General features: G+C 37.8%; 1 protein-coding gene across 1 annotated transcript in view; it reads left to right on the top strand.

Moving 5' to 3' along the window:
- Positions 1-23,766, top strand: part of TSG101 (tumor susceptibility 101) — a 44,106-nt gene that overhangs the window by 8,056 nt on the left and 12,284 nt on the right. The window contains exons 4-7 of the mRNA XM_039236797.1: positions 1,539-1,702; positions 7,193-7,319; positions 12,142-12,208; positions 17,283-17,374. Of these exons, the coding sequence (XP_039092728.1) occupies positions 1,539-1,702; positions 7,193-7,319; positions 12,142-12,208; positions 17,283-17,374 (450 nt within the window). The remainder of the gene's footprint in view (positions 1-1,538; positions 1,703-7,192; positions 7,320-12,141; positions 12,209-17,282; positions 17,375-23,766) is intronic.

Genomic DNA, 23,766 nt, shown 5'->3' with positions numbered 1-23,766 from the left:
GTAATACATCCATTGATTTTACATAGTACCTGCTGTGCGTGAGGCATAGGGGTTGGGGCTATGGATACAAAGGTGAATAAAGGATGTATCTTCTCTGGAAGAACTTACACAAGTAGGAGAAACAGAGGGAATAGTTATTTGCAGTGTCCTGTAACTGCTGTTTAAGGATAAAATGTAAAGGTGCAATGAGATTACAGAGGAGAATAAGACCATGTGGGAAGATCATGGAGGAAATAAAATTTGAATTTGATATAAAGGATGAGTCAACCATTTGTATCAGAATGGATGTTCCAGGCAAAGAGAGAAAACACTTGAACATCAGCATTGTATATAGCAGCTATGATGAATTTAGGAAGGACTGAGAAAAATTCAAGATTATTGACTTTGCCTTTGCCCTCAGGAAATAAACTCGGGTGGTAGAAATAGTTACATGGTGGGGAGAAGGAGGCAGGAAACTATGGTATAATTAAAAATATTTAATATATTTCATATATATGTGAATACATATATGAATATGAATGTATAATATATAAATTAAATATATAAATTAAAACATATGAAAAATATATATTACCTAAACTATCTTTTCTCTTCCCTCACTATTGTTCATATGGCATAGTTCCTAAAACTAAGTAATTCTGTAGGATTCTTTATCTTCACAAAACAAAGAATTCTGGGTGATTGAAATAAACTTATGTTTTATATGTAGGATATAGTCTATTGGAGTTTTTTTTTTCCGTTGTAGTTTTGAGTAAATATAAATCCAAAGTCCCACAGCTGTTTGATTTCTTTTAAGTGCAATTTATATGTATATATTCATATGAAGTGAAACTGTTTCCAAAAGGGAAAAATGCATCTGAATTATGTTAGGTGATTCAGATGATTACTGGGACATTGGGTTTTGAGCTTAGTAAGAAAAGGAGATGGCTTATATTCAGTATGTTAACTGCTGATCCTTTGAAACACTGTTCACTTTGACTACATTGAGTCTAATTCCTCGACTGAGAGAGATTTGTTACCTAAAGCAAAAAACAGAGATGACATTGATGCTGAGTAACTACATCTGAAAATATATGAAACGGTCAAGCTGTGGCCACCGATCAACATCTGTTTGGCAGGTGGTTTGGGTCTTACAGTCTGGCTTTTGGCAAGGGAATCTCAAGTGTAGCTTATTATATCACTTTCTGATAGGACACCATAATCCATGGTCTTCCTTTTATATCCCTTCCCAGTGAACCTTATGAACTGAAATGACAAGACTCAAGTTGCAAAGTTATCCGTAAGATAACTTGCAAAGAATGTTTTTATAGCAGCAAGCAGACAGTGGCAGAGTGGTGATCAATTAGCTCCTTAATCCTGCTGATGTATTTTACAAACTGAAAATTTGAGAAACATCTTAAACACAGCTTTGAAACATAAAATATTTGTTGTGATTTTCTTTCTAAGTGTTGCTTAGTTCTAGCTCTCTCTTGCTTACCTACTAAGCCATTATTAAAAAATAATAAAAATAGAGTAACAAGTTTCTCTTTCTCTTTCAGGTAATATATATAATATTCCAATATGCCTGTGGCTGCTGGACACATACCCATATAATCCCCCTATCTGTTTTGTTAAGCCTACTAGTTCAATGACTATTAAAACAGGAAAGCATGTTGATGCAAATGGGAAGATATATCTTCCGTATCTACATGAATGGAAACACGTAAGTATTAACAGTCTTCTGTGAATTGATTGCATTTTATATATTTTGCTCCCTAGCATCTACTTTCTGTTAACACTCAAAGAGGATTCCCAGAAGGAGAGAGACATTCACATGAGATACTAATCATTGAGCTGGATAATTGGAAAAGGTTCTCCGAAAGCAATATATTTGTATAGAGCTTGGTACTTTACAGAATACACATAGTCACTATTTTATTTGCTTGAGTTGAACCTTTAAGAATAGATGGGATTCACATAATGGGAAATGCATTTTAAAAAGTAGTGTAGGTGAACGGTGTCAGGAATGCCAAGTGGCACTGGAGGAACACACTCCAAAAGCCTCGAATCAGCTCCGTCCTGACTATATTAAGGTGATTGTCATAGTATGCACCTGTCATAAGATAGGGTAAACCCTTCCTAGAGGAAGGCAGTGTATGGAGCCTCGGTAATTTTTCAGTGCCCAGCATACAGTTTAAAATTATCAAGCACTTCAAGACAGAGGACAAAGAGGGGAAATGAGACAGTAGAAACTGGACACCACAACCCCCAGGTAATCTAGTTATCAGACACAGACTCAAAAACGATTGTGATTAATATGTTCAGGTGGAGAATTATATTAAAAAGGAACCAAGTGGAAATCTTAGACCTGGAAAACAGAATAATACAAATTAAGAACTCGACACACAGGTTTAGTAGTAGATTAGACTCAAAATAGAGAACTAATGAACTGATAAATGAATGCTTTATATTTTTCAATGCTAGTGACTTATGAATAAGCCTTAGAAAAGATGTATAGGTCCATTATGGAAAAAAATTTTAATTTTATTGGAAGACTTTAAGAGAGAACCTTATTCATGGTTCTTTACACATTGGTCTTTGTCCTAACAGGTTTTGTTTCTTTATATATTTGTTTGTCACTTTTGTAAACTTGATAAGCTGAATCTAAAATTTATATGGAAATGCAAAAGATCGAGCATAGGTAAGGCACTCTTCAAGAAGAAGAAGGTAAAAGGGACTTGCCTTACAGATGTCAAAATGTATTATAAAGCTGGTAGTTAAGATAGTATGGAATTGTCACAGAAATAGATAGATAGAACTTAATAAAGTACCCAGAAAAAGATCCACTGTGTGTAAACACTTGATATATGACAGTGGTATTACAGCAGAGAAGGATACAGGAGAGAAGACAAACTTTTCAGTAATGGAGCTGGGGCAGGTGGGTTCCTATTTATAGAATACAAAAAATTTCAGGTAGATTGTGAAAGGCAAAAGGAAAAAAATATATAGAAGATTACCTTCATGAACTTGCAGTAAGTTAGTTGTGTTTTTTTTTTTTAAGTTTATTTATTTATTTTGAGAGAGGGAGAAAGAGAATCCGTGCTCAGCATGGAGCCTGACGCAGGGCTTCATCCCATAACCATGAGATCATGACCCGAACTGAAATCAAGGGTCAGTTGCTTAACCAACTGAGCCACCTAGGTGCTCCTGTTTTTGTTTTTAACAAGACACAAAGCATTTGCTATAAAGGAAAAAATAATTTTTACTTTAAATGTATACAGATTGAGAACTTCTATTTATTAAAGACACATTGAAAAGTATGAAAAAACTAACCACAAACTGGAAGAATATATCTGAGATACTTAATACCCTCAGAATAATGTCCAGACTGTAAAAGTACCTTGGGAATCATAAAAGAAAGAAACCCAGTAGAAAAATAGATAAAACTCTTTTTTTTTTTTTTTTTTAAGATTTTAATATTTTTTAAGTTTATTTTGAGAGACAGAGAGGAAGAAAGAATTCTAAGCAAGCTTGGTGCTGTCAGCTTAGAGCCAGACGCTGGGTTCAGTCTCACGAACTGTGAAACCATGACCTGAGTGGAAATCAAGAGTCGGAAATTTAACCAACTGAGCCACCCAGGGACCCTCAGATAAAACTGTTGAATAAGTACTTCACAAAAGAGAAATCTTCATTGCCAGTAAACATGGAAAGATGTCCAACCCTGCTAGTAGTGAGGGAAATGTAAATTAAAATCACAATGAGATAACACTACATACCCATCAAATCTGTACTACCAATTGACAGTGCTAAAGGTTATTGAAGATGTGGAGAAAGAGAATACTTCGATACCACCAGTGGGAGGTAAAATTGACACAGCTACTTTGGAAACCGGTTTGGCATTACCTAGTAAAGTTGTGAGCACACACCCTGTGACCTAGCAGTTGCACACCTAGGTATGTGCCTCAGCACTGTTGCCATCATAGGTTGGGTAATTCTTTATTGTGGGAGAGCTAACCTGTCCGTTGTAGAATGCAGGGTCTCTGGCCTTTACCCACAAGATGCCAATAGTATAATGCCTAGTCGTGACAATGGAAAATGTCTCTTGGCATTTCTGAAGATCCCCTGGGAGGCAAATCTGTGACCCCCAGTTGAGGACCACTGTACAAGAGTCACCCTGCACATACATACTAGGAAATACAGCAGGAATTGCTGTAGCCTACATTCCCCAAGATCAGATACAACTCTGCTGGCTATTAAGAACAGGAAAAGGAATAAAGAAATTGTAGTATATTTACTACTGTATACACCAATGAAATTGAGTTAAATATAGCTATAATCTTTAACAGGAACGTATTTTACAAACATGACTAAACAAAAACAATAAATCTCAATAGAATACACAGCTTTTGGTTAAATTTATATGAAGTTCAAAAACAGGCCAATTTAAACTTTAGGAAATCATTCATAATGTAGTACATTTAAAGCAAAAGGAATGATTATCCACTAAATCAGAGAAGTGGATTACCTCTTGAGTAGACAGAGGGGATGCAGTTTGGAGCTCCTAAATTACTGTCAGTCTTCTAGTTCTTAACTCAGATAATGGCTCCCAGTCATTTTCTTTATTATTACTCTTTAAAGCTATATATGTCATACATTCTGTATGTATGACAGATTTCGCAGATCTCACAGAACAGACACAATGATGACTGACTTCAGTATGGTATTGGGGGCTATACCATGAAGTATCCTGATTGTTAGCTAAGGACTTCGTTCTTCAGTAGACAGTTGGGAGTTATTTTTTAGACTTTTGTACAAGAGTAGTGTATTAAAAGCAATTATTAGGTATAATGTCAGAAGTATACTAGATGAATACATTGATTAGTTCTCTAATAATCACTAGCTGCTTTAAAATGTAAACCCCAAAATGCTAAGAGGCTTAATACTGTAGAAGACTCTTGCCCACATGATAGTTCATTGGGAGTGTTCCTCATGGCAAGCAGCTTTACCTGGTGCTGGGGACCAGGGCTCTTCCCAGTTTGTGGTGCTGCCATCTTCACGGATGTAGAAGTCCTCTGCTTTGAGGAAGACAGGCATCAAGAGAGTGATAAAGGAGCAATCCTTCGTATCTATCTTGGCTTAGAAGTTAAGTCACTTCTGCTTATGGCCCATTGGTAAAAACTAGTTGCAAGAAGGGCTGGAGTATGTAGTCCCTGCCCAAACAGGTGATTCTCAGCAACAGCTAGCTCTCTATTATGGAAGGGGGAGCTTGAACTTTCATAGAAAACTCTCAGTGCTCAGTAAGTTAAACTAGAGGCCCTTAGGAGGCTGCTGCAATAATTTAGCATGACAGAACATAAAGTGGGGCTGCTTGTCATTTAGCTTGATCTTACTATTGAAATTGTTTATTGATCCTAATCCTGACTATGTATCCTTATCCTGTACTACCTAGAATGTAAAATCTGACCATTTTATTGGTTGCTGGAAAAACAAGTCAAAAGGGTTTTCTAGAAGAGAGGAATTTTACATGCAGGGTTTTCGGTGGGAAAGCAATTTTATAAAGGTATTGTCTGTTTCAGTTGGTCCTTAGGCTGCAGTATTCCTACTTTTTTCATATCCTGTATCATTCTGAATTAGTTGGAATTCATGACCCATTGCTTTACAGTATTCCAGGATGTAGTTATTATAGATTAGATTAATTTTTCTTCAAAGAGTTTTGTGTGAGATAAATGGTATGATAAAGAATTAAAATAAAACTTGGTCTGACTGACTAAACTAGTCATGGACATACATGAATGAAATACTGATGCATACTACACCCTGGATGAACTTTGAAAACCTTACACTAAGCGAAAGATACCAGATATAAACGGTCACATACTGTATGATTCCATTTATATGAAATGTCCAGAATAGGTAAATCTATTGACAGAAAATAGATTAATGGTTGCCAAGGGCTATAGATGGGGGTTTGGGGAATGGGAAGTGACTACTAATGGGTATGGATTTCTTTTGGGGTTGATGAAAATCTTCTGGAATTAGATAGTGTTGATGGAAAAAAAACAACTGACCTCTTGTACACTTTAGAAGGTAAATTTTATGGTATGTGAATTATATCTCAATTTTTAAAACGTATGAAATTATGATTTAGGCTGGGAGTTTTGTTGAACCAAATAATTAACAGGAGAAAAAAGTGTGTCACCAGTAGCCACACTGCCCCAGCCAGGTACCATCTCTAGCCACGCCCTACCTGGGCTACAGATACTGTACATGAAACCCCCAGTCTCAGCTTTTAAATTCATAAACAAAGGGTATGGGAATAGTGGGAGTTGGCAAGTTTTCACAGAAGCTTTCTGAAGTGTTACTGTCGTTGTCTGTAAGATGGTGGAAATTGAACCCAAGAGATGAGTTTGGTGCTTTGGAAAGTTTAACGTTGTTAGTGAACACTTCTATTAGGAGAAGAGAAGGTGTGAAGATGACCGGTAGCTAATCTAGATGATTGAGTAATCCTTCAGAACCTGATGAACTCATGAATGAAGTATATGAGATGAGGTGTACACAAAATATATTAAGGGGTAAAAATGGAACCATCACATAAGCTGCCTTGAACGACTTTGCCTAGTATAGTTTGTCTTCTAGTAGTGGTAGATTCTTGAGGGAAAAGTATAGCAACCTTTTGGAAGAACAATCACTATTGGAAGGAAAGATTCTATAACAATTTGTATCTTTTGTACAATGATCTATTTTAAGGCAGAGCATACCTATAATTTTAGAAGTCATAATACTATCTAAGAAAAATTAGTCTCAGAACATGTTTCCAAGGTAGCATTGTTATCTTTTAAAGGCCTTAAGTAATATTTGTGACTACTGTTTACATTCATCCTGAATTTGTACCAGAAAGCTTAATTTGTCCATAGGAAGTACGTAATAAGTTTTATAGTTAGTTGTACAGAGTCAAATGAAGAACAGTACTACCTGAATTTTGCATTATACTGCTTTGGCTAGTGTCATTTTTATATGCATGAAGCAACAGCTTTGCTACACATAAGTGATAAGTGAAAATCACGTAGCTATATTAAATTAATTCAGTAGAATTCTTATGTTTGGGATCCTACAAAAAAGTTATCAAGCTCAGTTGAAAACCAGTAAGAAATGGCCATAGATTTTGCCAAAAAGCAAGTCTTGTAGCTGACTTAAATTTGTTTTCTGTTTTTAGCCACAGTCAGACTTGTTGGGGCTTATTCAGGTCATGATTGTGGTGTTTGGAGATGAACCTCCAGTCTTCTCTCGCCCTACTGTTTCAGCATCTTATCCATCATACCAGGCAACAGGGCCACCAAATAGTAAGTAGAATTAAGATTTGATTTTTAAATTCATACAAACAAAACAGAAAACCTTGTAAAAAAATTTTTTTTAATGACTTCACTTTTTAGCCTACCCATTTAGTGGACTTTTTGGAGGTATTCTGAGGCCGCACATCTGCATGTACAGATTGCCACCAAAGACTGGCATTTGGGCTTTCGTTTGTGGGTAGAAATCTAACTATGGGTGTGCTGGATTCCAGAATGGTGGAGAAAGAATGCTGGAATAGAGCTAGAATTGTTAATTATGCATGCCATGGAATAGCCTTATATGATCAGTTTGTAAGATATAACTCAAAAGGTAGTCTGATCTTTTCTTTGCAACTGTAAGATCAGTGTTGTAGATAAGAATCAACTACAGAATTAACTAAATGATTCACATTTTGCTATTCTGGTTGTGACACAAGGGGACAACTAGCTCTTGGCCTTCTTCTCTTTAGTACAGCCAATTCTTAATTTTACCTGGTGTGGAGAGGGGTGGAGCATGAAGTCAGTACTCTCCCCTAGTTGGTGGACTATATCTCTATTACTTCTTTTTTTTTTTTAAGTAATTCTTATTAATACTTTCAAATCACCCTAGAATTATTGAGAGTTGGTTGTACTTATTTGTTTTGACTTTTTTGAGTATTGGTTCCATTGTGTTTTGAGCTGTGATTTTTTTTTTAAACAAATTTTATGATTAAATTAAACAAACTTAAGTTAGATTATGTGAGCTTTCATTTTTCTCATACTGGGTATTATCCTCTTTCTTTTTAGTCCATTTTGTATTGAGGACCATCTTTACTCACTAGCTGCTTAATGAGAATCTAACAAAGAATTTCTGAACCCATTTCCTTTTCCTTCCCTGCCTTCACAGAATAAGTTTGGTTTTATTTATTTATTTTAATAGTTTATTGTCAAGTTTGTTTCCATATAACACCCAGTGCTCATCCCCACAAGTGGCCTCCCCCATGCCCATCACTTCCCTTCCCTTCCCCTCCCCCCCACCCCCATCAGCCCTCAGTTTGTTCTCAGCATTCAAGAGTCTCTCATGGAACAAACTGAGGACTGATGGGGGTGGTGAGGAGGGGAAGGGGGGTGATGGGCATGGGGAAGGGCACTTGTGGGGATGAGCACTGGGTGTTATATGGAAACAAACTTGACAATAAACTATTAAAAAAAAAGAGTCTCTCATGGTTTGCCTCCCTCCCTCTCCCCAACTATTTTTCCCCTTCTCTCACATGGTCCTCCATTAGCTTCCTCCTAATCCACCTATACGTGCAAACATACAGTATCTGTCCTTCTCTGCCTGACTTATTTTGCTCAGCATAACACCCTCAAGTTCCATCTACGTTGCTGCAAGTGGCCAGATTTCATTCTTTATCATTGCCATGTAGTATTCCATTTTATAGATATACCACATCTTCTTGATCCATTCATCAGTTGATGGACACTTAGGTTCTTTCCATGATTTGGCTATTGTTGAGAGTGCTGCTATGAACATTGGGGTACACGTGCCCCTATGCATCAGCACTCCTGTATCCTTTGGGTAAATTCCTAGCAGTGCTATTGCTGGGTCACAGGGGAGTTCTATTGTTAATCTTTTGAGGAACCTCCACACTGTTTTCCAGAGAGGTTGCACCAGCTTACATTCCCACCAACAGTATAGGAGGGTGCCCGTTTCTCCACATCCTCGCCAGCATCTAGAGTCTCCTGATTTGTTCATTTTAGCCACTCTGACCGGCATGAGGTGGTATCTCTGTGGTTTTGATTTGTATTTCCCTGATGAGGAGGGATGCTGAGCATCGTTTCATGTGTCTGTTGGCCATCTGGATGTCCTTTTTGGAGAAGTGTCTGTTCATGTCTTCTGCCCATTTCTTCACTGGATTATTTGTTTTTCAGGTGTGGAGTTTGATGAGTTCCTTATAGATTTTGGATACTAGCCCTTTGTTAGATATTAGTAGTTCTTTTACCAGAAGTTGTAGTGGTTCTTCTGGACCAGAAACTTGTTTTCATCTTAATAAATTCAGTTGACTCTGGTACCTGAGATTAGACAGTCTTGGTCATTTAAGTTTAAAATAGCAAATACTTCCTAGTTTGTCACTCATATATATTTGCTTGAATAACATAGCTAGTGACCACTTAAGATAACCTTTTCAGAAGTTTGGGCAGTTTTCTAATTTCCTAAATTTCTTCCAGTTTTATTAATATTGACATTGGAAGTACAGCACTCCAGACAGAGACCACAGTAAAGGGATTATTATTGCAGTTCAGTTTTGCACACACTGTGTCACATTTAAAATCTAGAGCTGATTTAAGTAAATTACTACAAGAGATCAATTTATTGTCCATTGATTCCAGTTTTAATACTTTTTATACATTTAAATAATATCAATTATTATCAGCTATGACTGTAAAGAGATGAAGGTCTAAATTCCATTCCCCCACACACACCAAAGAATAGCCCAGAAATTTGGATATATACTTATATAAATATTATCTTCTAGTTAGAAATTGTATACTTTTATTATCATTACTCAAAACATTTTTGATCTCCTGTTTTAGGATGATTTTGAGCTAGGTATGAGTCATATTAAAACATGTTATGGCCAAACCTCGTTTTTTGGACAACTAACAGTAACAGCATTTATGGACTTGTTAACCGTAACTAAGTAGTCTTAATTATACAGCTAAGCACTTTATATTCATTCTTCTTTAATCCCTGTAATAACCCCGTATGTTACATGTATTTGTATCACATTTTATTCTGGCTGTGAAATTACTTTACCTCATTATCTTCTTCCTTGACAGTCTTGGATTCAAATAACATTTGTTGTTTCCAAGAACCAAAATTTGAAGCCTTTGGTGGAATTAGTTGCTTTTCAGAAACTTAGAAAAGGAAAATTGCTTATGATTGTGAGAAAATTGCTTTTAACCATGAGGTGGTGGTTTATGTGTAGAAGAGAGAAACTAGCAATGGGGGCTGGGGGGCAGGTAGTAATTGACTAGGTGTGTTGCTGACATTTAATAGAATCCTCATGTTTTCATGTTCTTAAAGATCAGCTGTGCTCAGGGTGCCCGGGTGTTTCAGTCAGTTAAATGTCTGACTCTTGATTTTGGCTCAGGTCATGATCTCACAGTTCATTAGTTTGAGCCCCACATCGGGTTCTGTGCTGACAGTTCAGAGCCTGCCTGGGATCGATCTCTCCAAACCTTTCTCCCTACCCTGTTTTCATGTGCATGCATGCCCTTTCTTTCTCTCTCTCTAAATAAGTAAATTAACTTAAAACAAAACTGTGTTTTGCCCAGGAAGAAAAAATGTCTTATGGAATCCAGCAATTGAGACACTTTGGGAGGTATTTTCCCTTTCTGAAATAGCATTGAACATCATCCTAGCTTCATTATACTTAAGAAAAAATTTACTTATGATACTATAGTTCATTCTAACAGGAAGACTATGAACACTGACATTTGCAGATGTATGCTTAGCTACTCTGGTAAAGATTTCTAAGGGCCTTGGTCAGAGTCCAGCATACTTCTCCCAACCACTTATATTCTGTGCTTAAAAAGTTCATTTCTTGTGGCATCTGTGTGGCTCAGTTGGACACACACACACAGCACTCTGTACTTCTCCTGTCGTAGCACTTACCACTCTCTATTATTATTCTTTTCTCACCCACTAGACCCTAAGTAACTTGAAGTCAGGAATTCTTTCTTTTTTTTGTTTTCATCAAATTCCTGGTGCCAGTCACATAGAAGGCACTAGAATATTTATTGATTGGATTAAGAGCTAATTCACCATTGTATCCATAATGAAAAATTTCACTGAGGGTAAATTGATTCTCAGACAAGTCATTTCCAGTTAAGGCCAAAACTAACTTTTTCTTCGTCTATGTTGATTAGTCTCTTGGCACCACTAACTAGTTCTAGGTCTTTAGTGTTCTCCTTAAAAAATATATGAATCAGGGCATCTGGGTGGCTCAGTCAGTTGAGCATCCAGCTCTTGGTTTCGGCTCCAATCATGATCTCATGGTTCCTGGGGTTGAGCTCCAAGTCTGGCTTTGCCTAACAGCACAGCACAGAGCCTGCTTGGGATTTTCTCTCTCTCTCTCTCTCTCTCTCTCTCTCTCTGCCCCTCCACTGCTCGTGTGCTCGCTCTTGCTCGTGCTCTCTCTCTTTCAAAAATAAGTAAACTTTATATATACAACCATTCTTTAAGCTTACTAGATTTGAAGTTTCCCCTAATATTGCCAAGGTTTTGTTTTGTTTTTAACCGGTCTGGCTGAATATAAGTTCATAAGTTTCATAAAGGATTTCTTGTAGTAATTTGAAGTCTTTTAAAGTTCTCAGTCAAGCCAACAAAACCAGCTGTGCAAATTGGTCAACATGGTCTTACAAGAAATATCAAAAGATTTCTTAGATATAATAAAAAGGTCACTTTCTAAGAAGCTGACGTTGGACCAAAGGAGGGCAGAATTCCCTTCCTCTAAATTCCAACTGAACCAGCTGCTGTCTCAGGTTACAGACTCTTTGAGAGTGTGGAGAGCTGACCAGGTGACCTGTTTGTCAGCTATTCCTTGTTGAGATTGTTGTGTGTAAAGTCATAACTCATTTAATGCTTTGAGAATTGTGTGGTTTGAAGATACTTACTGCTTGCAGTAAAGAACTAATATGGATGGAGTGTTTGTTTTGCTTTGGTGCTGAGATTTGGATTCTTTACCTGTATGAAATTTTGCAGTGATTTGATAGTGATGTTTGTCTTATTTGATAGCCTATATACCCAGGACTATGCATATTATTTTAAAATGTCAAAACTTATTTTTAGCTTCCTATATCCCAGGCATGCCAAGTGGGATCTCTGCATATCCATCTGGATATCCTCCCAATCCCAGGTAATGAAAAATTAATCTTTTGAATAATTAGAAATTCTTTTAGTTCTAGAATCAAAATAATGGGTGCTTACGTAGGGCATCATAGTAAAGTTAGTTTCAGTTTAGTGGAAGGTAAGTTGGTTTATTGGTGAAATGTTATGGTATGTATGTAGTTCAGGACTTTTTTCCATTCTAGAAACGTGCAGCTCCATTGTGTTTACAGACAAGGAAGGAGTGGGATAATGACAATGACCTTGATTGGTTTTGGACTTTGAAATCCTTGTTTGCTACTTCCCTTTTAAGAACTTTATATATTTAGGATAGATAGCTGAAAGGTTAATGGAATACTAATTTTAATGAATTCAACCAAGGAGAAAAATACTTTAATACCCTTTAAAAAAAAATTCCCCTTTTTTGTGAATTACAGGGAATGACTTAATGGTTTACATAATGGGGTCAGTCTTGTTCCCGTGGTATTTACTCATTTAATTCACAGACTGTATGTACTACCAACTTTTATTACCCATTTGATGATATCATAACTCAGGTAAGTTAATAGATCAGTCTATGAGTAAGACACACAAAATCAATGAGAAATAATTATTAATCCATGTTTCAAATGTGTACTCATTTCAGTGGTAATCTAAGAGTATATTTCAGAGGTGGTCTTTGGGTTGACTTAAAATGCAAGACTGCCATATACTGGTGCCCAGAAGAGATTTCTAGCTACTTTATTAACAAGAAATTTTTAACCCTGCTTATCTGTTTTTAGCTTCATATAACCCTTACAGGTAAATGTAGCCAGATTTCCTGGCTACATAGATATGATGTATGTACATATAAAATATGCAGGATTTTCTTTTCTTTTTTTTTTAAATGTTTTATTTATTTCTAGGAGAGAGAGAGAGAGCGACAGCGTGAGCAGGGGAGGGTCAGAGAGAGAGGGAGTCACAGACTGAAACAGGCTCCAGGCTCTGAGCTGGCAGTCAGCACAGAGCCCGACGCAGGGCTCAAACCCACGAACCGTGAGATCATGACCTAAGCTAAAGTCGGACGCTTAACCGACTAAGACACCCAGGCGCCCCATGCAGGATTTTCTAAGTGAAATTCAGCAATCTTAGTTTTGGGTCTTTCTTAATTTCAGAGATTTGCTTTTTAAGGTAATAAGCATACTGTTACATTAGAGATGTAAACAGAGACTAGATGAACATCTTTCAGGGACAATAAAGAAAGATTCCTGTGATTGTAATTTATGAACAGGCTATAAGTTTTAGATTTCTTGAGGCCTTTAATTTTCTAATTTAGTTCTAGAAATTGGATCTTCTTGTCTAAAGCCTTGAAATGACAAGGCATCACAATTAATAGTTGCTGGTAAGAAGGAACTTTGGACCTAAGGAAATGGTTGTTGGAAGTATAGTAAGAAAGTGGGCTTTTGAACAATAAAGCCATTTCAAAGAAACTCATAGATAAAATTGAAGGTGGAAAATATTACAAAACTGTAAGTCTTTGGGCGCCTGGGTGACTCAAGTTGATTAAGCGTCCAACTTCAGCTCAGGTCATGATCTCGCAGTCCATGGGTTCGAGCCCCACATCGGGCTCTGAGCTGACAGCCAGCTCAGGACCTAGAGCCTCTCATTGCATTCTGTGTCTTCCTCTCTCTCTGATCCTTCCCTGCTCATGCTGTCTCTATCTCTCTCTCAAAAATAAATAAAACATTAAAAAAATTTTTTAAAAACTATAAATATTATTCACTTAGGTAACTATGAAAGTGTCTTGTGAGGTTATTTGTAAGAAGTTCCTTTTTAAGGTTTTTTTTTAATGTTTATTTTTGAGACAGGCAGAGGGAATCTCAAGCAGGCTCTTTGCTGTCAGCACAGAGCCCATTGCGGGGCTTTAGGTCAGCAACTGGGAGATCATGACCTGAGCTGAAATCAGGAGTTGGATGCTTAACCAGTGTGCCACCCAGGCATCCCAAGAAGTTCCTTTTTGAGACAGCTATTTTTCAGAAATTTGACAGGTTTTTTCCTTTGAAATGTAACTTTTAATCTCAAAATGTAAATAATATGCTGATGAATCATTAAGGTTAACAGTATTCAAACTGCGATCTGTTTCTTTCTGTATATAAAAGGTTTTGGCCGAAGAACTTCAGAACCTCTTTCTCTTCTCCCTTTGTCCTAAAGGAGAATTAATAAATCAGTGACTCAAGAAGAATCTTTCTCTTAAAACAATGAATATGAGTCTTTATTCTTGCTATAGAAAGTTGGACTAGATGATCTCTAAGTTCTCTTCCAAATCTTAAGATCCTTTGAAAATTTAATTTAGCACCTGCAGCTTGTATACAAGGAACCTAAAAGGTATGTCAAGAATAGTTGTTCCAGTTTGGGTATGTGTACTAGCAAGCATGTAATAAGATCTTAGGAACCAGTTCCTGGTATCAGAAAAGACAGAAAATGGTAAGTGCTGCGATAAACAGAACTTCACATCTGCTTTGAAGGTGAGACCTCAGTGATAAGTTTGTAAATGAAAGAACTGATTTATGAGGATGACCTTAAAGAAGGAAATTCAGGGGCACCTGGGTACCTCAGTTGGTTACGTAGCCAACTCTTGATTTTCATCTTAGGTCATGATCTCCTAGTTCATGGGATCAAGCCCCATGTCAGGCTCTGCACAGACAGCACAGAGCCTGCTTGGGATTCTCTCTCTGTCCTCCCCCATCCCCTCAAAATAAACATTAACACACACACACACACACACACACACACACACACACACACACACACACACAAAGAAGGAAACTCAGTGTTTAAAGGTGGAGGGAGCAGTAAAGAGTGATAACATTTTATGGCTTCAGGGATATTTACCAGTTCTCAAGTCCGGCCCACTCATTTTATGTAAGCAAAGGTGTGAAGCCCCCCAAAATCCTGGGAAAGCAAAGGGAAACACTGTATGTGGTGTGACTGGAGAATAAAGAGTTATGATTAAAGGAATTAAAGAGAATAAAGGTGCAACTTTCATTGATAGTATAGATCTCCCAAAACCTTCCCTGATTTCCTCTGATAATGATTTCCCATTCTACATCTCCTGAATGTTTACTTAGCATTTGTTGTTTGCTTGATCCTATTAGGATTGAGGAAGAAATGGATTCATATCTTAGCACCTACACAAGCACTTAGAAACAGTGCATTAAATATAATAAGTAGTAGAATTTGAAGGAGTACATAAAGAAAAAGGAATATAAGAGTGTTGGAAAATCTTTGTAAATACTTAGTTTAAAAAGGGCTCTTTAAAAGTTTGGAAAAGATTTGCTACCTAGGGCAAATTGTTTAATAATATACAAATATAGAAATAAGTACTATTCAGTTAATTATTTACTCAAGAAAAATTTTTAACCCTGAACACAGAGAATAACCATGAAGAAAAAAAATGGAACTAAGAGACCAGGGAGTTCTTGGAAGCTAGTATCTGTAGACCTAGAAAAGTTTTATACTGGTTACTGAAAAATTCAGCAATGATCACAGATTGTCTTTACAAAGGTACAAAATGGGAATAACCCCAGAAAAAAAGAGCACATTTATTCCAGTATTTTTTAATGTTTATTTATTTTGAGAAAGAGAGCGAGAGTGCCCATGCACATGAGCAGGGAGGGGGCAGAGAGAGAGAATTCTAAGCAGGCTCTGTGCTGTCAGCGCAGAGACCAGTGCAGGACTCAATCTCACAAACCATGAGATCATGACCTGAGCTGAAATCAAGAGTCAGACGCCTAACCAACCTAGCCACCCACCCAGACACTCCTATCCCAGTTTTCAAAACTGTAGACTGAGAAATATCAGGAAGATGGGCACCATTTCCTTGCACCATGGCAGCAGGGCTACTAAAGTCTAGAAATAAAAGTACCATTCAGTAGCTTTTGGCATCTGTCTGCTAAGAACATAAATGCTTCATTTTTTTCTTCTTTGATTTTGCTTTATATACCGAAAGGTGAGATGGTATTGTAATTACATTGAATCTTGACCAAACAGTACAAAATTTTTTTCTTGGGAACAATTTATAAAATGTGAGCTGGTAGTATAAATAGTAGAATGTGAGACACTATACTAAAAATGGATTACTGACTCGGAACTCAGAGCTCTTGGTCCTGAACTGGCTGTTTTTAATCAGTAATTTTAATGGACTTGTAGAAGACGTATTGATTAGAATTGCAAATGTCATAGATCTGATGGCTAATCACATTTTGTTGTCAAACTAACAGGTAGCTAGTAATCATCTTGTTTTACTTTTCTTCTCCATTGTAAGTGAAACACCACCAAACTAGTGAGCATTCAGAGAAGAGTGATTAGACCTAAAAATCATGTCTTGTGAAGAATGGTTGAAGGAATTTAAAAGATCACCTAAAGAAGAGAAGAGAAGACAGAGGGGGAAATGTTGAAAGTCTTCTGCCATTCAAGTGTTTTTCCAGAATGCGAATTTAGGACTATAGGAGGAAGTTATATTTAGTGTTCAGTAGTAAAAGATGACCATTTGTCAAGTATTCATTTGTTAATGATATTTAGAAAACAGTGTTGGATAAAAGATTGGAGGAGAATACTTGTAAGGAAAGTTCCTTCTCACTCTGATACGAATACGTGAGTGACACAAACTATCCATAGAGTGAGAAGAAAATTTTTAAAACTTTAAAGAGAATTTGCAGATTATATTTGCAAAGGTTATCAAGTGAACCACAGGCAAAATATATATATATATATATATATATTAAATAATATGATTTCCCAATGGGAAAGTTTTCTCACAAAATTTTGGTTGCTTCCAGTTCTGATCCTGTTGAACTGCCCTTAGAAATACTCCGGTTGCTTTCTCTTCCTGTGAAGATGACCCTCAAATAACCATGGCCAACCAAGAGATTCTAACCATTTACCTAGGAGTAAATCCAGTGTCATTGATGGAATTTCTATACAACTTTGCTTGAGAAGAGACTTGTACCTCTAAAAGTCATTAACTGATAAAACAACATGTCAAGCTTAACTTCTTGAATGGTATTCTTAAAGATACTTTAGTGTTGAGTCATATTAACATTTAATGTTTTTTGCTCTCTTTTTAGTGGCTACCCAGGCTGTCCTTACCCACCTGGTGGTCAGTATCCTGCCACAGCGAGTTCTCAGTACCCTTCCCAGCCTCCAGTGGCCACTGTTGGTAAGTACCCTTCAAAATTGTGTTTCTCCCATAAGGAAGGGCAGAGTCTCCTGTTGTGAGAAGCGCCATTCACTTTTACATGTGAAATACTAGAATATTCTTCCTTGTTGCAGGAAAAACCCTTAATGGTCAATGTCCTATAATCCAAAACTTGAAGTATATGATTGATTTATCATTATATAAATGAGCCTTCTACCCAGGCATAAAAAATAAATCTGATTGGCTCTTTTCACTCTTTGCTGTGGGTCACATGTTTTTATCTATGAACTTTGTGTGTGTAGAAATAATATCAGATACAGTACTTAGATTTCCTTAGCCTGGTTATATGTAAAAACAGATGAACATCTTTTGGAGAAGAAAGCACTACTGGACATGTTGCAAATTATTACAGACCAGTAGTTCTTGCTTATTAGTGTTGCTTAATAGAGTTACCTGAAGTTTAATTTTCTTCAGCTGAGACTATTTAGCACTATGAGAGTCTGTACAGATCCCCACCCTGCTGCGTGCCTGTCTGCCACCACCTGTAGGCATAGCGTTTCAGCAGTTCTTCCCTCTCATCACTCGTTTGGGTTCTCTACTAGATTGCTCTCATAAACACAAAATCTGCCCTAAACTAACCTTAAAAAATCTTCCTCTCAAGTCCACTTTCCCACCACTGTTCCATTTCTTGGTTCTCCTCTGCGGCAAAACTCCTTGAAACAATTATCTTCAATTCCTCTTCTCCTTTTCTCTTTTAAAGCCTTCACTTGGGATTTCCTTCATACCATTCATTCCACTAAAACTGCTTTTGTCAAGGTCACTAATGACTTATACGAGGTTAAATCCAACAGGGAGTTACTACTATTCTCCACTTTCTTGGCCTTATCAGCAGCATTTGACATAGTTGGTTACTCTTTCCCTGATACACTTTCCTCTCTTGTTTTCTAGGACCCCATACTCAGTTTTACTCCTAGCTCACTAGTACTCATACTCAGTCTTCTTTACAGGTCCCTCCTTTTTATTTTTTTTTAATTTTTTTTTAATGTTTTATTTATTTCTAGGAGAGAGAGAGACAGCGTGAGCAGGGGAGGGTCAGAGAGAGAGGGAGTCACAGACTGAAACAGACTCCAGGCTCTGAGCTGGCAGTCAGCACAGAGCCCGACGCGGGGCTCGAACCCACGAACCGCGAGATCACGACCTAAGCGAAAGTCGGACGCTTAACTGACTAAGCCACCCAGGCGCCCCTTTTAATTTTTTTAATGTTTGTTTATTTTTGAGAGAGAGACAGAGCATGAGCCGGGGAGGGGCAGAGAGAGAGGGAGACACGGAATCCAAAGCAGGCTCCAGGTTCTGAGCTGTCAGCACAGAACCCGACGTGGGGCTGGAACTCACAAACCATGAAATCATGACCTGAGCCGAAGTCAGACGCTTAAATGACTGAGCCACCCAGGCGCCCCATCCCTCCTTTTCTTAATGTTGGAGTTTCCCTGGTTTAGTCATTAGTCATAGCACTCATTCTCCTGGTGATCTCCACCAGTCTCAGCTTTAAATACCATTTCTATCCCCACAGTTCCCAAATGTATGCTTGCAGCCTATACCTTTCTCCCAAACTCCAGATCCTTATAGCCAGCTGCCTTCTTACTATCTCCACTTGGATATTTAATAGACATCTCAAACCCAACGTGGACAGATTAAACTCTGAATCTTTCTCTACAGCTTCCCCGTCTCCACCGATACTTACACACTACTCTTACTTTGGCATCATCCTTGATACCTCATCAGGAACTTACTGCCTGCAGTATCTATCTAGAATCTGATCATACCCAGTGCAGATCCAAGTCACCACATTGTCCCTCATCTAATTTATTTCAAAAGCCTCCCAAAAGGTTTCTGTGTCTGTCCTTGGCACGTATAATCTGTTTTTAAGTCAACATCCTATTAAAGCATAAACTGTGTTGCTCCTCTGCTTCAAACCTCCCAGTGTTTCACCATTTCACTCAGAATTCAGTCCAGAGTTCTTAGGCCTAGGCGGCCCTGCATGATCCTGCTTTCCTCCCTGTTACTTCTCTGACCTTGTCTCCTCCTCCTCTTCTTTTCTGGATTCTTCCTTGTTAGGAGGGCCACTGCCTATTTCCTTTACATGGAGCAGTCCTGCCTACCTGACTAATTGGCCCCCACCACCAACCCCTGTCCTGCCCTCCCCCACCACACACACACACTCCTACTATCCAGAACAGTGCTTTATATATAGAAGTTCCTCAGTAAATAAGTAAATATTTTGCTGAGTGCCTAAATGAGTGTATGATCTTGTGATGTAATCATCCCAAGATCTGATGTAAGTATCTTTCCTTTCTAATGCTGTTTTTGCCACTGATACATTCTAGTTATTGATGTTCTAGTGGCATGGTTTGAATTTATTAAAATGTTCTAAGGCATCTGGGAGACTCAGTTGGTTAAACATCCAGCATGATTTCAGCTCAGGTCATGATCTACTGGTTCATGGGATCAAGCCCTGCATCAGGCTCTGTGCCAACAGTGAGGAGCCTGATTGGAATTCTCTCTCTCTCAAACATTTTTAAAAAGTGTCCTCAAACTTACTGTAATTTAGGTTGTTTTCTATAATATAATTTAAAAGATCTGAGTTAGAAATGGGAGTAGTGCTATTTGTCACCCGGTTTTCATTGAGATGATTTCTAGAGAACCTCAGTTTCTAACAGTCTTTTATATGTTGGCTCATTTCAAATAGTAGGTAGGAAGCACTTTATACCTTAGAGTAGGTTATTTCCACATACCCAAAAAACAGGAATGTGGATATTTAAAATTACATCTAATATTTATGTTTTTAGAACAAGTTATCAAAGAAATTAACATTATATATTTTTTCAAGAGTACTTTCTTAGGCTAGAAACAGTTTATTATAATCTTGATTATTCTTTAATGTGTATTGTTCTTCTGTCTTTGTTGCTTGCCTACTTGATTTTTTTCATTGTTCTGACAGTACATTGTGCACAACACTGTTGAGCTTCAGAAATGTAATGCAGGGCACCTGGGTGGCTCAGTCATTAAGCATCTGACTTTGTCTCAAGTCATGATCTCATGGGTCGTGAGTTCGAGTCCCACATCTGGTGAGCTCACACCCTGCTTCCAGTGACCATGAGCCCTGCTTCTCTCTCTCTACCTTCTTAGGATTCAATCAATCTCTTTCTCTTTCTCTCTCTCTCTCTCTCAAACAAACAAAAAACCTGTAGTATAGGAAAGCAGAAACATAAAAGTATTATTTGAATATTAGAGTTCACAAATAGTCAACATTTTCTCAATACACAGGTGGTCATGGGATTTGTGATGTTATTCTCTATATTAAGGCCATGAGAAAAAAATGAATGTGGTTTATTTATTCTTAAACTTTGTGGGACTTGATAGTTTCACTTTATAAGTTTTTATTTTACAATATAAAACAAACACCTGATTGAAATCATCGTTAATGTATGTCTTTTTATTATTGATCTGGATGCCTGTGCATATGTTGGTATTTAACTATCACCGACAGTACTGAAACAAAAGAACCATTTAAAAATGAAGTAATAGAGATTACATTCCTTATAACAACCTCTTCGGACAAAGTAGTGAAGACTGAGGACAAATGCAGGTATTGGGACTTAAAACAGCTCTTTCTGGGCCGCCTGTAGTTGTGGTTCAGTTGGTTAAGCGTCTGACTTCAGCTCAGGTCATGATCTCACAGCTCGTGAGTTGAAGCCCTGCATCGGACTCTGTGCTGACATTTCAGAGCCTGGAACCTGCTTCAGATTCTGTCCCCCCCTCTCTTGTCCCTCCCCCACTTGCACTCGCTCGCTCACTCTCAAATATAAATAAACATTAAAAAACATTTTTTTAAACACCTCTTTCCAATCAGTGTGGATGTTAACCATTTAAAAGAAAATATGTTTGTTTTGTCATTTCATTTTATAGCTTTTTTGTTACCAGGGCAGATAGCTTCCTATCTAACCTGACTCAAAATCATCTTTGTGAAGTTGGAGCTCACTGAGGCATTGACTGAGCAGTGAAGACTGTTGTGAATAATGAAAAACCTGTTGATGGTGCTTTTCCATTGGGTCTGGGCAGTTGTAATTATATATATATATATATATAATTATATATATATATATATAAATGTTTATTTTTGAGAGAGAGAGAGACAGAGCATTAATGGGGGAGTAGCAGAGAGAGAGGGAGATACAGAATCCGAAACAGGCTCTAGGCTGTGAGCTGTCAGCACAGAGCCTGATGCAGGGCTCAAACCGTGAACCACAGGATCATGGCCTGAGCTGAACTCAGTCGCTTAACTAACTGAGCCACCCAGGTACCCCAGTGATATTTTAATACACTTGTATTACATAAGAGAGGGAAGAGCTGTGATCTGTAACTCAACTTTTTCCTAGAAGTCATTGTAAGATGAGGTGTACGTTTTGTATATCATCTTTGCAATTGACTACCAAAAACATTCTCTACTGGAAAATCAGTGGGAGAAGATGTGGACTTTGGACAACTTTCCATTGTGAGCATTATTTATCAACAAAGGTGTCAGAAGAAAGATAAACTTTTCTTGATATCTGAGGATAAAAATTAAATTTTGAAGAACTTATAAAATTTTAAATTTCTGTTTCTTTGGTTTAAAGTGAAACATTTTAGGGGCATGTGGGTGGCTCAGTTAAGCGTCTGACTTTAGCTCAGGTCATGATCTCGTGACCTATAAGTTCGAGCCCTGTGTCAGATGCTGTGCTGACAGCTCAGAGCCTGGGGCCTGCTTTGGGATTCTGTCTCCCTTTATCTCTGCCCTACTCCCACTCATGCTCCATCTGTCTCTCAAAAAAATAAACATTAAAAAAAATTTCAAATGAATCATTTTTGCTAGGACTAAGCATATAACTGTCACCAAGTTGGCATTGCCAAAACTAAAAGAAAACCTGAACTCTGATTTTAGAGGTTTAAAATTACTTGACTGCCACCGAGTTATAAAGAATAAGTTTAGGAGACAACATTAATAGTTTGTGGTTTTAAGTTTTTTAACATTATTCATTTTTGAGAGGGAGAGACAGAGTGTGAGCAGAGAGTGAGGGAGACACAGAATCCAAAGCAGGCTCCAGGCTTGGAGCTGTCAACACAGAGCCCGACTCAGGGCTTGAATGCACTAACTGTGAGATCATGACCTGAGTCATGACCTGAAGTCGGTCGCTTAACTGACTGAAGCCACCCAGGCGCCCCTGTTTATGTTCTCTTAATAGCAGATGCCAGAAGAAAGCAGAAATAGGTATGGATGTGTGGTTGTTTGTAGGTTTTCTGGGCTGACAAATAGGTATTCAAGAGAAGCTTTAGTCCCTAACTGGGCATTCCAGTGGAGAACTCCAAACTGCACTGGGTAGGAAAGAGTGGCGTGATGTGGGATCAGTTAATTCCCACTTTGATTCTCGCATGGCACCGTCCGCTGGATCTGATCTGATGTGCTGGTGCTGCACCTGGGTGCCAGTGACGAGGGAATGATGAAGTTGTTGGGTGTAATAATCTGGATTAAGAAAGATCGAAGACTTATCAAGCAAATGTCCAAAAATGTTACTATAGTGTGGTCCAGTATGGTACTCTGAAAAGTGTGGTGGCACTCAGGGAAACCTCCACGTGTTAGGAATACGTGTGTGAAGTATATCAGAGCATGTACCGTCAGCCGTACTTGCTTTGTGCCAGAGTCTTCAGGTTTGCCTCATATCAGTGGTGTCCTTTTATCAGAGAGTGGTTACAGGTGTCTCACCTCTGGTTTACTTCAGTGTTTTGAAACTTTGAGGAGAGAAAATAACAAAATGAGGTGCTTCTGGCCTACAACTTGATCCTGAGTAGAATCTGTTCTTTGGACACTTGGATCTGTCTTTAAGATTCTCAGCCTTGAAAGGAACTGTGTAATAATTCACACCTTGAGAAAGAGTTCTTTGACTCAGTCTGTGTGCTTTTAGGATGTATATCATTAACTTTTCCTGTATTCCTGTATCAGTTGTTAACTGATAGTAATAATGGCCAACATAAGCTTTGGCCATCATGGTGGTAGAGAGCCTTGTATGATTTCTGATCAGCCCTGTCAGCTTCAGTGTCCCCTCCCCTGTGATATGAGTGCATGTGTTAGATCTCACAGCCGTGTTTCAGTTCCCAAGCAGGCTAGCTCAGAGTTTTTCTTTTTTTAAAAATCTGTCAGTAGCATAAAGCCATTGGGTGTTTCTTAACTTACTGGTCTTGCTACACGACATTTCCTTTATGTTGTTACATTGCCCTAGGACTTCGGTTTATATTTTACAGAGAGATATGTTAGGGCCGAAATCAGATTTAACTTTTGAGTGTTTTTAATTTTTTTTTTTTTTTTTTTTTTTTTTTTTTTT

This window comes from Hyaena hyaena, unplaced genomic scaffold (assembly GCF_003009895.1).
Source record: "Hyaena hyaena isolate Hyena2069 unplaced genomic scaffold, ASM300989v1 scaffold_116, whole genome shotgun sequence".
NCBI lineage: Eukaryota > Metazoa > Chordata > Mammalia > Carnivora > Hyaenidae > Hyaena > Hyaena hyaena.
The sequence above is the reverse complement of the archived record's forward strand: the minus strand, read 5'-3'. Positions and strand labels throughout refer to the sequence as shown.